Source organism: Rattus rattus, chromosome 9, assembly GCF_011064425.1.
Source record: "Rattus rattus isolate New Zealand chromosome 9, Rrattus_CSIRO_v1, whole genome shotgun sequence".
Lineage (NCBI taxonomy): Eukaryota > Metazoa > Chordata > Mammalia > Rodentia > Muridae > Rattus > Rattus rattus.
The window spans coordinates 1,820,122-1,836,315 of record NC_046162.1 but is presented as its reverse complement, the minus strand read 5'-3'; the positions used below and the strand labels follow the sequence as shown (position 1 = coordinate 1,836,315).

At 46.9% G+C, this 16,194-nt stretch overlaps 1 protein-coding gene across 1 annotated transcript in view; it reads right to left on the bottom strand.

Moving 5' to 3' along the window:
- Pkd1 (polycystin 1, transient receptor potential channel interacting) overlaps positions 1 to 4,080 on the bottom strand; it is a 47,521-nt gene extending 43,441 nt beyond the window's left edge. The window contains 2 exon segments of the mRNA XM_032912645.1: positions 2,834 to 3,747; positions 4,037 to 4,080. Of these exon segments, the coding sequence (XP_032768536.1) occupies positions 2,834 to 3,048 (215 nt within the window). The 5' untranslated portion in view covers positions 3,049 to 3,747; positions 4,037 to 4,080.
- Between the last annotated feature and the right edge of the window lie 12,114 nt (positions 4,081 to 16,194).

The following is a 16,194-nucleotide window of genomic DNA, read 5'->3' as shown; positions in this document are numbered from 1 at the left end:
TCCCAGAGACCCTGAAAGAGGTGTGTTCCTCCCCAACAGAGCCAGAGACCAGAGGACAAAGACATGCAAGAACCCGACAGCTCACAGCTCAGTCAGTCAGAAACTGGATGCAGGAGTCAAAAGTAGAAAAAGAGAACTGGGAAAAGTGTAGCCATCAGCTAGATTGAGACCACCAACTAGTTGTACTATGCAGACCTAATTCAGACCCTAATTTAAACTACCAAAGATCCAGAGACAAGCCTGATAGTACATGTCTGTAATTCCAGCACTAGGAAGACGGACAGGGGGAATCGAATGTTTGAGGGTTCAAGGCCAGTCTGTACTACATGTCTACCTGTCTCAAAAAGTATAGAAACAAACAAACAAAAACCCCACCCCAAACAGCTGGGCATAGTGGCACTCACGTTTAGTCCCAGAACTTGACAGGCAGAAGCAGTCAGATCTCTGTGAGTATGAGGTCAGCTTAACAAAAATGTACACAGTGGACATCGCTAGACCTAAGGAAGCTTTTCCTATTTTAGGTGTTTTCAGTATTACAATAGATAAAAAAAAAAATAAGATGCTGGTCTTTGGCTCAAAAGATAAGACAGGAATGACAGGCAAGAAGGGTGAGGTTCCTTACTCTGTTCTGCATACTTTTCACAGTAACAAGGCTTAAATGATCCACAGTGAAGCTCAAAGTCAGTCACATAGCAATGCCCTTCCAGTAACGTCACCTTTCTTAAGCAGCAGCATTTCCCAAGACATGCTGTCTAGCTATGTTCTCAGAAGACCAGCTGTCCTGCTACCAGGACCCAGCTCTTCTGCCACAGTCATACACATACAGAGGGGCCAGATGACCAGAAAGAAGGCAATACTCCTTGGGCACCTAAACACTGGCCTGAAGGTTGCTGTGTCCTTGGTCCTCAGAGAAAACCATCTATCTGATCTCCAGTAGTCTACAGGATGGACAACCTAGTGGACACACACTGGCCTTGAGAACTAGCAGGGGGAACTCAACACTTGACCCTGAAGCCTCAGCTTCCTGTGAGCTGGTTCTCATAGCTCCTTAAGTCTCTTAGCAGCAGAGTTGGAGGTAGAAAGAAAAATGTAAAATCTTTACCCATCTGCCCACACACGAGGTCTTTCTGATGTCTCTTCACACAATGCGAGGGGCTAATATTTTGAGACTCCTAGGAGCTCCAGTTGGGCCAGGCTATCAGCTCTCAGAAACCCCCTTGTACCGAAACTCAGGGCAACAGCCCAAGCTTCACGGCTGAGCACAGAGCCCACGGACTTGTAGGCTCTCATCTTTCATTTCCTAGACAGCTTTTGGGAGGCCAGCAGGAGGTAGAAGGAACCAACAGGAGCTGGGCCTGACTCCCACAGATACCAAGTAGCAGAGAGAAAGAAGTGCCCTCCCTTATTCATAGCATCCATAAATCTGGATCTGATGCAATTCTGAGGGTCCTGTTAGCAAAAAGGGATCCATCTCCAGAGACAGCTGCACCAGAAATGCTACAGTGCTCAAGGAGTACAATGATAGGTTGGGTGAACCCAAATCTCAGCTTCTTACTATGGTGGAGTCACCAAGCCCATTATAAAACCCAGTGAAAGGGTCTGATTTTATTTTAACAAGTTCCTGAGGGGATTCCAGCAGGAACTACTGGGGCTAAAGTGCCCAAAAAGTCTAAGAGGTTGGAATCAGCAGGTCCCTGAGATAAAGTCTGCAATCTTGTCCTCTTTAACATTCTTGATCCAACCTTCGTTGCCAGCACTGCAAAAGCTCCATGCCTCAGGCTATTGTGTCTAGGACCTGATACCTTGACAGTACATCACATCTCCACGTCTGTTTCCTCACCTGTAAAACCGAGGTCTAGCTCTACCACACTCCAGAGAATTGGACTAAGATTTAAAATTTAAGGGGCAGAAAAACCAATCGTGTTTGCAAATAATTTTTCTTGGGCTGGAGAGATGGCTCAGCGGTTAAGAGCACTGACTGCTCTTCCAGAGGTCCTGAGTTCAAATCCCAGCCACCACATGGTGGCTCACAACCATCTGTAATGGGATCCAATGCCCATTTCTGGTGTGTCTGAAGACTGCTACAGTGTACTCATATATTATAAATAAATCTTAAAAAAAAAAAAAAAGCCTGGTCAAGACTTTGTCAGTGAGATTTGCCTGTTACTTTCAAAAGGCAAAACTGGAGATGTCTCGAATGTTTTAACTCCTCCTGGCAATTTCCCCTCCCTAAGTACCTACCTGAGACCCAAACTTTACATACCCTAACACTTCTCCAGCAGTCACTACGTGACATAGGCCAGGCTGCTGGACCCACCTCTTGTCCTTTAAGCATAGACAATTCTTACACATCCATAAAATTCGACTCCTCCCCTAGACGCCAGCTCTGAGCCCCAACAGAAATCTCCTACCCCAGGATACATCTCAATTAGTCTCTAATTAACGTTTATTCTGCAACCTCCTACCACGCCCCACGCACTGTTGCAGCTCCTGTTTGAGGAGCCCTGCAGCGTGAGACGTCAGTCTTCATAGGAACTGGGGGTTTTGGCTACTCTTCTGGGTCACGCCGGCTGAGGTCCAAGGTTTTCCTTATTTAGTCGGGCCGACATCCCTGCTGGAGCCTCGCCCTGGGAGCGGCCAGGCCCCGCTGCGTCTTGCGGCCCGAACTCAGGACCGCGCCCACGCTCTGCGGCCGACAGCCCGGCAATGCTCCAGAAGGGCTCTATCTACCTCAGTCCTGCTCCCGCCGGACCCAGTCATGATGCTCTAGCCAGGCCGCCCGCCGCCATGGCAACGGCCTGCCCGCCTGCACAACCTCGGCACAGCTACTCACAGCGCAGTGGCGTCAGCCGGGATGCGCAGACTCGGCCCGAGTGTCTGCAGCCAGCGGCCCGAGCAATTGACGCGGCAGGCAGCGTCGGGCGCCGGGCTGCAAAAGCAGGGGAGCGGGCAAGGCCCGCAGCCGCGCCCAGGGTCTCCGGCCAGCGCTCCGAGCCACAGGCCCAGGCCTAGGGCCAGCGCCAGGCGAGCGGGCGCGCCGGGCGGCATCGTCAGCGCAGCCCGCGCATGGCCCCGGTTCCCCGAGGCCCCTTGCGCCGGCAGCCGCAGTTCAGGAGGGGCCCGCGGACCTCATGATGCGGGCCGGGGCTGGATGCCGCGGCGGCCGTGGCCCGTCTGCGGTGCGACAGCTGCTCAGCGTTCTGGGGCAGGCCGCACCTCAGGGCCTTGGCCGCCTGCTCGCGCATTCGCGCTGCACTGCAGACCCAGCGCCAGCTCCACCTCCTCCCCCACCCCCTGCGCGGGGCGGGGCGCCCACAGGCTCCGCCCCTGCGCTTCCAAGTTGGCCGTGGGTGGGACTGGATGAAGAGAAGGCCTTCACAGGCTCCGCCCTCTTCACTGCAGATCCTGCAATGGGCGGGACCTGAAGGAAGGGCGACCGCAGAGGCTCCGCCCAATAAGCGAGAGCCTTGGTGGGCGGGGTCTCACGGGAGGGGAGTCCTCCAGAGGCCCCGCCCTCTGCTCAGTTGGGTTGCTGCAGACCAGGCTTGAAGGTGGAGGAGGCTCCGCCCACTGCTGCGGAGTTTCGAGCCCCGACTCGTTGAGCAACTGCCCGCTTAGGCTCGGTCCCCTACCCACTAGGGCCGGAGGGTTTGTGGCTGGCTATTCATTCCGCTTTCCCGAGTTCCCCCGTGAGGTTCTCTGGCTGTTGAGGCCTCCTTGGAGTCAGTAGGTTTCTTCGTCCCCAACCTGCAATCAACAGTCACAACATTGAAAACACTACTAGGTGCGGAAGAGAGGGGTGAGCGCCTGGCGGTGATGGCGCAAGACTTTAGTCCCAATCAATACTCAGGTGGCAGAGGAAGGTGGATCTCTAATTTTGAGGCCAGCTTGGTCTACAGAGTGAGTTCCAGGACAGCCAGGGATATACAGAGAAACACTGTCGAGGTTGGGGGGACGGTCAGCGGATAAAGGAGCTTGCCATGCAAAGCCTAATTACCTGCGTACTAGCCCGAAATCCACGTAAAGATAAACTTACACAAAGTTGTCCTCTGGCCGCTACACCCTCGCCGTAGCACGCGCCCTACACTAATAATAAATTTAAAAGAAAAAAAACAAAACAAAACAAAAAAACCCTGCGGCCTACAGTTTCTGGGTGCCAGCTGTGCGAGCTTCCACTCCGCAAATCTTCTCTGCCCCTGGAGAGTACCGCCGACCTGAGTCAAGAAATACTTGCTGCGTCATTTCATGGACTTCTGCCAGAGGATGCTGCAGAGGCTCGGAAATGATGCATGAGATTGCGCTCACCTGGAGTGGGAGAAGCTCAGCGCGGTCCCCTCCGCCGCTATGTGCAGCCCACCCTGGGGCTGCTGAGGTGCTGGGGAGATGCTGTCATGCTCACCCGCAAGCATCTCCAGCTCAGGCTTCAGACTCCAAGCACTGCAGATCCCTGTGCGCAGGAGCTAAATACAAAATTTAAAATGAGAGAAAAGACTCCAAACACAGCACTAAGGAATCATCCTTGAAAACATGTTTAGATGCCCGAATACCAAGAACTACATGTTGTTCTGTGTTTCCATTTACAGAAAATATTCAAAAGAGGAAAGTAAAAAAATTAAAAAAGAAAAATCCAAAAGGCAAGAAGATGATGAGTGCCTTAAGGCTGGAGGGAAGGGGGTGAGGGTTTTTTGGGGGTCAATAAGCGTGCTTGTTCCGTAATTAGATCAAGTGATAAAACAGCCTTATTAAATATATTAAAACACGGGGTTGAGGATTTAGCTCAGTGGTAGCGCGCTTGCCTAGGAAGCGCAAGGCCCTGGGTTCGGTCCCCAGCACAGGAAAAAAAAAAGAAAAGAAAAGAAAAAAATATATATATTAAAACACAGAGAGCATGGTAGCATGCATTTCTCAGGCCAGCATTCCAGAATGAAGAGGTTCCCAAAAGTTTCTCTCTCAAGAAAATACACACACACACACACACACACACACACACACACACACACACACGGGCGGGGGATATGGGTATAGCTGAAGAGATGGCTCAACAGTTAAGATCACTTCCAGAGGACAGGTGTTCAGTTTACAACACCCTCATGGTAGCATAGAACCGAAGATTCCAAGGTCATCCTTCTAACCTTTTCAGCCCCTTCAAGTATGTGAATTACCTCCAAAAGCCATAAATAGTTTTCTTTTTATTTATTTATTTTTTTTTGGTTCTTTTTTTTTCGAGCTGGGACCGAACCCAGGCCTTGCGCTTCCCAGGCAAGCTCTACCACTGAGCTAAATCCCCAACCCCTCTTTTTTTTTTTTTAATTTATTTTATTTCTGAGTACACAGCACCTGTCTTCAGACACACCAGAAGAGGGCATCGGATCCCATTACAGGTGGTTGTGAGCCTTGAACTCCGGACCCCTGAAAGAGCAGTCATTGCTCTCAACCGCTGAGCCATCTCTCCAGCCCACCATAAATATTTCTTTTCCTTTTTTATTTATTTATTTTCTGAAACCGGGTTTAAGTATGTAACAGCCTCGAACTCACAGAGGTCATCTACTTACCTCTGCCTCCTGAGTGCTGGGATTAATGACCAGTGCCACCAGGCTGGGCTCAAATATTATTAAAAAGAACACCAGATAATCATGCTTGGTGAATTGTAATTCGGTTTTTTGTTTGCCTGTGCGGGCCTGCATGCACTCGTGCGTGTGGTTTTGGACAAGGTCTCAGTAGGCAGCCCTAGCTGGCCTGGAGCTCAGATAGGAAAGTGCCTTTGCCTCAAGACTAAAGGCACGCTCTTCTCCCATCTAACCAAATGGGGGGGGGTTGGTTTTGCTGTGTTTTTCTCACTTTGTAGTCCAGTCTTGGCCTCAAACTTAAGACAATTCCCATCTTGGCCTCCTAAATATTGGGATTACAGGCATAAGTCATCATATCTGATTAACATTTATGCTTTACAGATAAGGCAGGTTTTGTTTTGTTTTGTTTTGTTTCTGAGCTGGGGACCGAACCCAGAGCCTTGCGCTTCCTAGGTAAGCGCTCTACCACTGAGCTAAATACCCAACCCCTTGTTTTGTTTTTTAATTTCTTTTTTTTTAAAGGATTCTTTTTTTTTTTTAAAGATTTATTCATTTATAAGTACACTGTAGCTGTCCTCAGACACACCAGAAGAGGGCATCGGATCTCCTTACAGATGGTTGTGAGCCACCATATGGTTGCTGGGAATTGAACTCATAACCTCTGGAAGAGCAATCGGGTGCTCTTAACCGCTGAGCCATCTCTCCAGCCCCCTGTTTTTTTGGTTTTTTTTGTTTTTTGTTTTTTTTTTTGTTTTTGTTTTTTTTTTTTTTTTTTTTTTTTTTTGTGTTTTTTGTGTTTTGTTTTTGGTTTTTTTTAAGGTTTTTTTTTTTTTTTTTTTTTCTTTTTGTTTGTTTTTTTTTTTTTTTTTGGTTCTTTTTTTTTTTTGGGGACCGAACCCAGGGTCTTAAGCGCTTCCCTAGGCAAGCGCTCTACCACTGAGCAAATCCCCAACCCCCTGTTTTTTTTTTTTTTTTTTTTTTTTTTTTTCTTTTTTCGAGCTGGGGACCCGAACCCAGGCCTTGCCTTCCTCACCACCACTGAGCTAAATCCCAACCCCCCTGTTTTTTAATTTCTAATGTTTCACCCATGTAGCCTTGACTGGTCAGTCCCTATGTAGACCAGACTGGCCTTGAACTTACAGAAACCCACCTTCTGTCTCTAGAGTATTGGAACTAATGGTGTACACCACCACTCCCTGTAATTATTTTTTTAAGTTTTAAAAATATGTTTATTGCTGGATAATGGTGGTGAGTGCCTTTAATGCTAGCACATGGGAGGCAGAGGCAGGCAGATCTCTCTGCGAGTTAGAGGCCAGCTTGGCTACACAAACACAAAGAAATCCTGTCCTGAAAAACAACACACGTGTGTGTGTGTGTGTGTGTGTGTGTGTGTATACATATATATATGTATATATATATATATATATATATATATAATTTTATAGGGAAAGGCATACTAATAGTACACTTCTGTAATCCCAACACTGGTAAGGCAAAGAAAAAAATCTCTGTGAATTCAAGGCCAGCCTGGTCAAACATAGCTAACTGCTGTCTAGTCAAGGCTATACAGTGAGACCTTGTCTCAAAAACTTTTTTTTTAATTCTATGTGTGAGCATGTGTGTACACAAGCGAGTGTGTGGTGTATGCCTTTAATCATAATACTCAGGAGGCAGATCAGACAGATCTCTGAGTTCAAGGTCAGCCTGGTCTAGACAGCCAAGGCTACAGAGAGAAATCCTGTCTTGGGGGGAAAAAAGGCAGACAGACAGACAGAAAGGAGAAAAGCTACAAACTAATATAGAATTGTAGGTGGAGAATATCCAGAAACAGTTTGAAACCGGGACGGTGAGGACTGCAGGAGAAGGGGGAAAACACGCGTCTACCAGCCATCTACTGGAGACAAAGCAATTGTCTCAAGTTTGTCAGAAACCCAGAAGACAGGGTTCTGCAAGGTCATCCTGGCCCTGGTCCTTACCTTGTCACCCATGCATTGCCTAGGGAAAGGTGTCAGGAAGTGACCTTTATAGAAAGCATTCTGAAAGGAAGACTTGGCAGGAAGCCACATGCCAGCAGGTTTATGGCATGAAGGGACTGTAAACATGGCCTGCGGTCAGCTGTCTCAAAAGCCTCACTGTGCAGGAAGAGGAGCGACAAAGGACAGAGCAAAACCAAGTCTTTTCCTTAACGTAGGAAAGGGTTTACAGATCAAGGGAAGTGTGCCAGCAGAGAGGTTGACCAGGAGAGCAGAGAACATCTTGAGAGATGGAAGGGAAGGGCCTATATCACACACACACACTTCCTCACCCTTGCCTTCATGCTGTATTCTACTGAATTTCAACGGCTTTAGCAACTGAGACTCTCAGCTGCTCCTTTACAAAATGAGATTTCTGGAGAAACAGAGAAGTCAAGAAATGTTCCAGGCCACGCGGCGGGTGAATAGCAGACTTAGGATCATATTCAAAGTCCCAGCTTTCCTGCAGACAGATGACAGGTTTGTTTGTTTGTTTGTTTATTTATTTATTTATTTATTTATTTATTTATTGGTTCTTTTTTTCCGGAGCTGGGGACCGAACCCAGGGCCTTGCGCTTCCTAGGCAAGCGCTCTACCACTGAGCTAAATCCCCAACCCCAGGTTTTTTTATTTTTAAAGCACAGAAAGATAAACCCACAAGAAAACAGCAAAGCAGAGTTGTACACACCTTTAATCCCAGCACTCCAGAATAGAGGTAGGCAGATCCCAAGGCCAGCATGCTCTAAATAGCAAGTTCTAGGCCAGCCAACACTACATAATGAGATCCTGTCGCAAAATAAGGAAAACAGATTAATCAGCTCTACATTTAAAAAAAAATCTTTTTATTACATTCGTGTGTGTGTGTGTGTGTGTGTGTGTGTGTGTGTGTGTGTGTGTGCGCACGCGTGCGTGTGCACTCATACACACAGAAGAAGGTATAAGATCCCCTGGAGCTAAAGTTACACCTAACAGCGATAGAAAGCTAAATTGGGGTCTTCTGGACAGATAGTACATTAACTGTTGCACCATCGCTCCAGCTGTAGTGAGAATTTCGTTTCTATAAAAACCCAGTTACAGGGGCGTGGGGCGGGGTGGAGAGATGGCTCAGCCATTAAGAACACTGTCTGAGAGATCTAATGCCCTCTTTTTGGTGTGCAGCTGTACATGCAGATGGAGCGCTCATACATAAATAAATAAATCTTTAAAAAAAAAACAATCCAAAAACTAGTTATGCTGTGTAAATATGCTTTTGTCTTAATCCCAGGTGCTGGGATTCGGGGCTGCTGCAGGTTGTCCACAGCTGTCGGTGATCTGTGCACCGGCAGGGGTGTGATTCTGCTAGCTGAAGACAGCTTACATTTGGAATCCTGGGGACTCTTGAGAGGGTATAAAAATGCCAGAGCCCGGGTTGGGGATTTAGCTCAGTGGTAGAGCGCTTGCCTAGCAAGCGCAAGGCCCTGGGTTCGGTCCCCAGCTCCGAAAAAAAGAAAAGAAAAAAAAAAAATATCAGAGCCCAGAGAGGCTGCAGTGGCTGCTGCTCCGTGTGCTGCTGCTGCTACTACTACTGCTGTTTGTCAAGAGGTCGTGAGCAAAGAGGCAGAGAAGAAGAAATTGGATATCCTGACTACAATTGATTGGATTTGTCCCAAGGAGCTTGATGCCCCTAGTCAGCTGGAAGTAGTCTAAAGAGATCCACGCGCCCCCTCTTCCCCTCTAACCTAGTGGTTGGGGTTGGAAGGGATTGGGGTGGAGAACGGTAATGGATATGAGAACCCAATTAAGTAGCCACAAGTTATGGTCACATTCAGCTCTACCCCCTTTTCATTCTTCTTCTTCTTCTTTAAAAATACTATTTATTGGGGTTGGGGATTTAGCTCAGTGGTAGAGCGCTTGCCTAGCAACCACAAGGCTCTGGGTTCAGTCCCCAGCTCCGAAAAAAAAAAAAAGAAAAAAAAAAAGAAAAGAAAAAAAATACTATTTATTTAACGTTTGTGAGTACACTATAGCTGTCTTCAGACACACCAGAAGAGGGCATCGGATCTCATTACAGATGGTTGTGAGCCACCATGTGGTTGCTGGGAATTGAACTCAGGTCCTCTGGAAGAACAGTCAGTGCTCTTAACCCCTGAGCCATCTCTCCAGCTCCCCCCTCCTTTATTTTTATTCTTATCATCATTTTCATTATTATTTGTTGTTGTTGTTTCAAGACACAGTTTTGCTGTGTGGCTCTGGCTGTCCTAGAACTCGCCGTGTAGATTAGGCTGGCCTCAGATTCACAGAGTTCCTCTGCGTGCCTCTGCCTCCCAAGAGCTGGGATTCAAGCGTGTACCACTGTGCCCAGCTTCTACCCACTTTTTATGGATCTCATTAATGTGGACCACTGCCTGGCCTGGCCTGGAATACTGAGATTAAAGGACCATGCTATGCAGCCCCCGGCTAATTAGCCCTAAACTACCCGAAAGTGGCGGTAACTGGATATGAGGGTCTGTGCCTTTCGTCCTAGTTCCTGTTATTTCAGTAAATTTCCATTTTTTTTTAATTTATGATTTTTATTTGTATGGGTGTGTACCACCACGTGTGTACTCAGACTTCAGGGTACCCGCAGTGGTCAAAAGACTCATTCGGTGCTCCAAAATCAAAGGCAGTGTGCAGGAACCGAACGCAGGTCCTCTGGAAGAGCACTTTTTTGTTGTTTTGTTTTGTTTGTTTGTTTGTTTGTTTGTTCTTTGACACAGGGTTTTTCTGCCTCTCCACAGTGCTAGAATCAAAGGTGTGCACCAACACTCCCTAGCTGCAACCGGTGCTCTTAACTGCCGAGCCATCTTCCTGTTCCCTAAATGTTTAAAAGATGATTTATGTAATGTGTGCCTACAGTTGCCCAAAGAGACCAGAGGGCACCAGACCTCTGAAACTGGAGTTATTGCTGTCTGTGAGCTACCTGCTATGGGTGCTGGGAACCAAACCTGGAACCCCAGCAAGACCAGTCAGTGCTCTTAACCACTGAGCCATCGCTCTGGCCTAATAAGTGTGGTTTTTTTTTTTTTGTTTGTTTGTTTGTTTGTTTGTTTTAAATATGTCTTTTAGGCCCTACAAGATGGCTCAGCAGGTAAAGGCATTGGCTACTCAAGCCTGCTGACTCAAATGTTATCCCCAGGACCCACATAAAGGTGGGAAGACAGAACTGACTTCACAAAGCTGTCTTCTGACTGGCCCACAAATACCCACAAATGTACATCATACACACTCGCACACACAACAATAATAATAAAATTAAAAAGAAATGAGATTTCGTCTGTCACGGTAGCAAACACCTTTAATCTTCGCACTTAACAGACAGAGGTATGTGGATCTCTGTGAGTTCCAGGACAGCCAGAATTACATATTAAGACCCTGTCTTTAAAAAGCAAAGCAAAACAAAACAAAGCAATATGTCTTGGGAGTTGGAGAGCAGGCCCAGAGTTCTTTCAGAGGACCCACGTGAAGGCTCACCTTCCTTTGTCAACTCCAGCTCGAGGGGACACAATGCCCTCTTCTGGCCTTCATGGGCATCAGGCACACATGTGGTGCAGACATACACGCAGGCAAAACACCCATATGCATAACAAAATAAAAAAATATGTCTTTTGTGTTTTAAAATTTTTCCAAACAATTGAATTTATTTTTTTACACAGACACTTTCAGTTTTGTTTTATACACATACAAGATTTCTCTGTGTAGCCCTAGCTGTCCTGGAACTAGCTTTGTAGACAAGGCTGGTCTTGAACTCAGAGATCCACCTGCCTTTGCCTGCAAAGTGCTGGGATTAAAGGCAAAGTATAATGCCTAGATTCTATTATTATTATTATTATTATTATTATTATTATTATTATTATTGGCTTTTTGAGCTGAGTTTCCCTATGTAGCCCTAGCTGTTCTGGAATGTTCTCTACAGACCACTCTGGCCTCGAACTCAGAGATCAGCCTGCCTCTGCCTCCCAAGGCAAGGATTAAAGGGGTGAACAGCCACACAGCTGGTTAATTTTTCTTTTAAAAGCCGAGATTCACTTTACAGCTCAGTCTGTACCTGAAGTACCTGTACCTTCCTTCAGTCTCCAGAACACAGATTACAGCCATGTGCCACCAGATCCAAAATACAGGTTTTTTAAGAAATAAATTTATGAGAAACTAGAAAGTGAAAAAAAGAAACAAGAAAACCCAATCAGTTCAGGAAAATACTCAAACCAAATAAAAAGAAGAAAAAAGGAAGGAAGGAAGGAAGGAAGGAAGGAAGAAGAGAAAGATCAGATCAGTATGTTCATCAAAACACACAAAATAAGTGGCTAGAAAGATGATAAAGAAAAATGCACTGGCTGTTTCCAGAGGAACCATATGGTGGCTCACCATGGTCTGTAACTCAGTTTCAGGGGATTTCTTCTGGCCTTTGTGGGTCACCCTTGTACATGGACATAAATGTTAGCAACACACACATAAATTGAACACACACATATACATACATGCATACATACATACATACATACATACACACATAGACAACAAGAAAACATAAACAGGGCTCACAGTATTCATGCCATACAAGAAAATGGACCAGCCCTCAGGAGCCAGAGACAAGCAAATCTTGGAATTTAAGGCCAGGCTGGTCTGCAGAGCAAGTTCTGGGGAGGCCAGAGCTACACAGAGAGAAACCCTATGTTGAAAAACCAAAATCAAAACTAAGGGGGAAAAAGCGAAATTAAGGAAGAAGGTACTAGGTGGTCAGGTCAATCTGTGTGAATGTGTAACAGAGCTGTTACCTATATCTAGAACGCAGATATTCTGTAAGGTCAGAAGAAATACTTCGGCAACAGCTTGGCAACACCGCCATTGAGCAAGGCCTAGTGCAATAGCGCCCCTAGAGGTTCTTTTGTGTTAACGCCTGGCCACGGAGGTTACAGAGGCTCAGCAAGCCACCCTAAACCAGGAACTCCCACCTGGAGGCCTAAAAGCTCTCCACAGAAGGTCTTGGGACAAAGCTATACATCCCAATACTGAGTGACAATGAGGGACAGGTGTGTTTTGTCTTGGCTGGTGTATACTCTTGATGGTTTCATAGACGTGTAAAAATACTGACACTTCTCTGTTGCCTGACTTTCCCCGGGGATTCTATTTCTACAGCTTAGATAGGGAGGGCAATAATAGGCTGAGACAAGATTTCCCTCCAAGTCTAGCCATGTGGGATCAATGAATGTAGCTGGGGTTACTAAGAGAGCATGAGCAACTTCCAGGCAACTATGCCCCAGTGAGAAAGAGTAAGAGTCTTTTCTCCCGGGAGATGAGGGACTGTGTGTGTCTTGTGGAAGCTCTCCCCAGTGCCTCTTAGGAGGAAGTGTTAAAGGGACCCAATCTGGTGAGGATCTCATGACTGTAACCAGAGCTGCTTTGATTTCAAGATTGTGGTGGCCATGTTATACCCAGATGAGAAAGTTCCATATTATTAAACTGTATGTTCTCTGTGTGTGCATATACCTCTGCTGCTTGCACCCTCCCAGCACACTGACCCCCCCCCTTTTTAGTTTCTGAGACAGGGTCTCACTATGTGGCTCTGGCTGTCCTGGAACTCAGTAGGTGAGCAAGGCTGGCCTTGAACTCACAGAAACCCATCTACCTTTGCCTCCTGAGTGCTGGGATTAAAGGTGCGTGCCACCACTGCCTGGCTTGTTACTATTTTTTTTTTTTTTTTCCGGAGCTGGGGACCGAACCCAGGGCCTTGCGCTTCCTAGGCAAGCGCACTACCACTGAGCTAAATCCCCAACCCCCTTGTTACTATTTTTTAAGATTTATTTATTTATTTTATGTATGTGAGTACACTGTCGCTGACATACCAGAAGAGGGCATAGGATGCCCATGTGAGCCACCATGTGGTTGCTGGGAATTGAACTCAGGACCTTTGGAAGAGCAGTCAGTGCTCTTAACCGCTGAGCTATCTCTTGAGCCCATTACTATTTTTTAATTAATTATTCTTTTCTTGTCTCAGGTTTATTTGTAAAAACAGCATAGGACACTGGTCATCTGCACATAGTGTGTAGGTAGGTGTGTCACAGCAGTCCATCTGTCTTCACACTGGCAGGAGCCTTTTCTATGGAGTCTTCACAGGGGCCTGGGCACCTTTGGGAGCCTGAGGAGGAGCTGAATCCTGGGCCTTAGCCGGAGCTTTGGCCTCTGCCTTGGTTTGAGTCTTGGTCTTTGGCTGGCAGAGCCCATGACCCTTGGCCGTGTAGCTTCGAATCCTCTTTCCAAGCTTGGGGTGAGTGATGAAGGCCAGAGTTTGCAGCTGGGGCCCTTTGGCATCTTGGGCTTGATGGCCTGAGGCTTCACAGGGGCCTTGATGGCCCTGCATCTTCTTCAGGTCTTTCTGGTTGTGCTTCTTGGCAAAGTGCATGTTCCTCAGGAACTTGGGGTCAGCCCCCTTAAGAGATTCATATCTTCGTGACTGGGATTTCTTTTTTTTTTTTTTAAGATTCATTCATTTATTATATATGAGTACACTGTCACTATCTTCAGACACATCAGAAGAGGGCATCGGATCTCTTTACAGATGGTTGTGAGCCACCATATGGTTGCTGGGAATTGAACTCAGGACCTCTGGAAGAGCAGTCAGTGCTCTTAACCGCTGAGCCATCTCTCCAGCCCATGACTGGGATTTCTTGATGCCATTTCTGTGCCATTTGTGGGACTGGTTGTGTGTGGTGTGGTTCTTAGACTTAGCTATGTCTGCCCAGTAACCGGCGGCTTCCGCAGTGCTTGGAACCAGAAGAGAAAGAGTAATTATTTATTTTTATCCTATATGTATGAGTGTTTGACCTTCATGTATAGAAGTGCATCCCATACATGCAGTGCCCACAGAGCCCAGAAGAGGGCACTGAATCCTCTGGAAAAGCAATTACAGACTCCTGTATATTGTATGCTGGAAATGGAACCCAGGTCCTTTGCAAGAGTAACACGTGTTCCTAAACATGGAGTCACCTCTCCAGCCCTATCCAAGTTTTTGAGACAGTCTGTCATTGAACTTGGAGCTTAATGCTTCAGCCCGACGAGACCCATTTCATTCCATTACCCTGGAATCTCCCTGCCTCCATTCGTCGGCTCCAGGGTTAAATATGGGTGCTAGAAATCAGAATTCAGGTCCTCGGGCTTGCCCACCTTACACATTATACATTAAGTCATCTCCCTACCTCTTCAACTTGTACACATTAAACATATGCAACGCTTGGATATTATATTACCCAGATACCCATAAAACTATTTTTTGACAAAACCAGGCAACATAAGCCTGGTATCAAAAAGCACCTCCCATCTCCCCCTATAAAGAAAAAAAGAAAGAAGACACCATTCACAGAGAAGCCAGTCATTGTCGGCTCTGGGGATTATGTGGTAAAGCAAGGGAACCTATTTGATCAGCTCGTAATAATGCTTCTGTCTCCTGTGTTGTTGGAGAATGTGGACCCGTAAGACCCTACTCATCCCCCTCTGAGGACAACGGGGTCCCCATTCAGGAGCTGGAAGCCAGCACTGCAGAGTACTGGTTCCTGACTCTATAGGAGTACAGATTTAGGGACCATGGCCCCTAGAACACAGATAATGTGACTTTTATTTTCAGTGCTAGGGATAGAATCCATTATGCTAGATGAAGCTCTGCTTCAGCCCCACTCCAGGCCTGTGGTTGTGGCTGTGCACAAGCTCACCTTGAATGTGGTGAGCACCTCTGCCTCACAAGCCACTGTAGTCTTAACCTCCAAAGGATCTGCTCTCTGCTTGGACCCAGAGAGATGATGTTTCTTCAGGTAAAGATAGTCACTCACCTACCCTACTCACCTGTTACTACCAGCCAGCAGGACACTAAGGACACCAAATTAGGGACACTAAGATGAGTAGACTCCCGGGGTGTCTTTTCAGGAGAAGGATATATTTGGACCTTTTACATCTGGGTGCCAGAGTCAATATACCTCTGACATCACCTCTTTTCTAGGGTGACTCAGTGTTCTCTCTCTCTCTCTCTCTCTCTCTCTCTCTCTCTCTCTCTCTCTCTCTCTCTCTCTCTCTCATACAATTCAGGGCTGTTGCAGTTCTTCTGATGTTTCCATGGCAACTTTCACAAGGATTTCATAGAACATAAGGTGTTTGAGCAGGAAGGGCCCTTGGAGAGCGACTCCTCCTCCACATTTTACAGAACAGGAAGTAGGTCCAGGGAGACGATGCCAAATACCCAGGGTCACACAGCAAGAAAGGGACCTCTGCCCCCTGGCATTTAGGTATCAGACAGCTGAGTTCCACAGGGCTGACTCCCTAGGAGGTGTTCTGAGAACACTAGCTTTGGGGGGGCTCTGCCTCTGCTTGTTAAAGGACCCCTGCAGCCCAGTTTAACTTTCTGCTGGCCAGCCACAGACCTTTCTTCCCCTTCACTGCCAGTGAGGACAAGATCAGGCAGCACAAATGTCTGTCCTCAGAAAGCTCCCAGATGGGTATAGAAGCTTCTGGAGAACCATTGGAGAGCATCCGGGGTGCAGGGAGTAGGGACAGGAGGACTATGGGGAGCAGGGTTCTAAGCAGAACCTGTAAGGTCAAGAAGATGGCTCTCATCT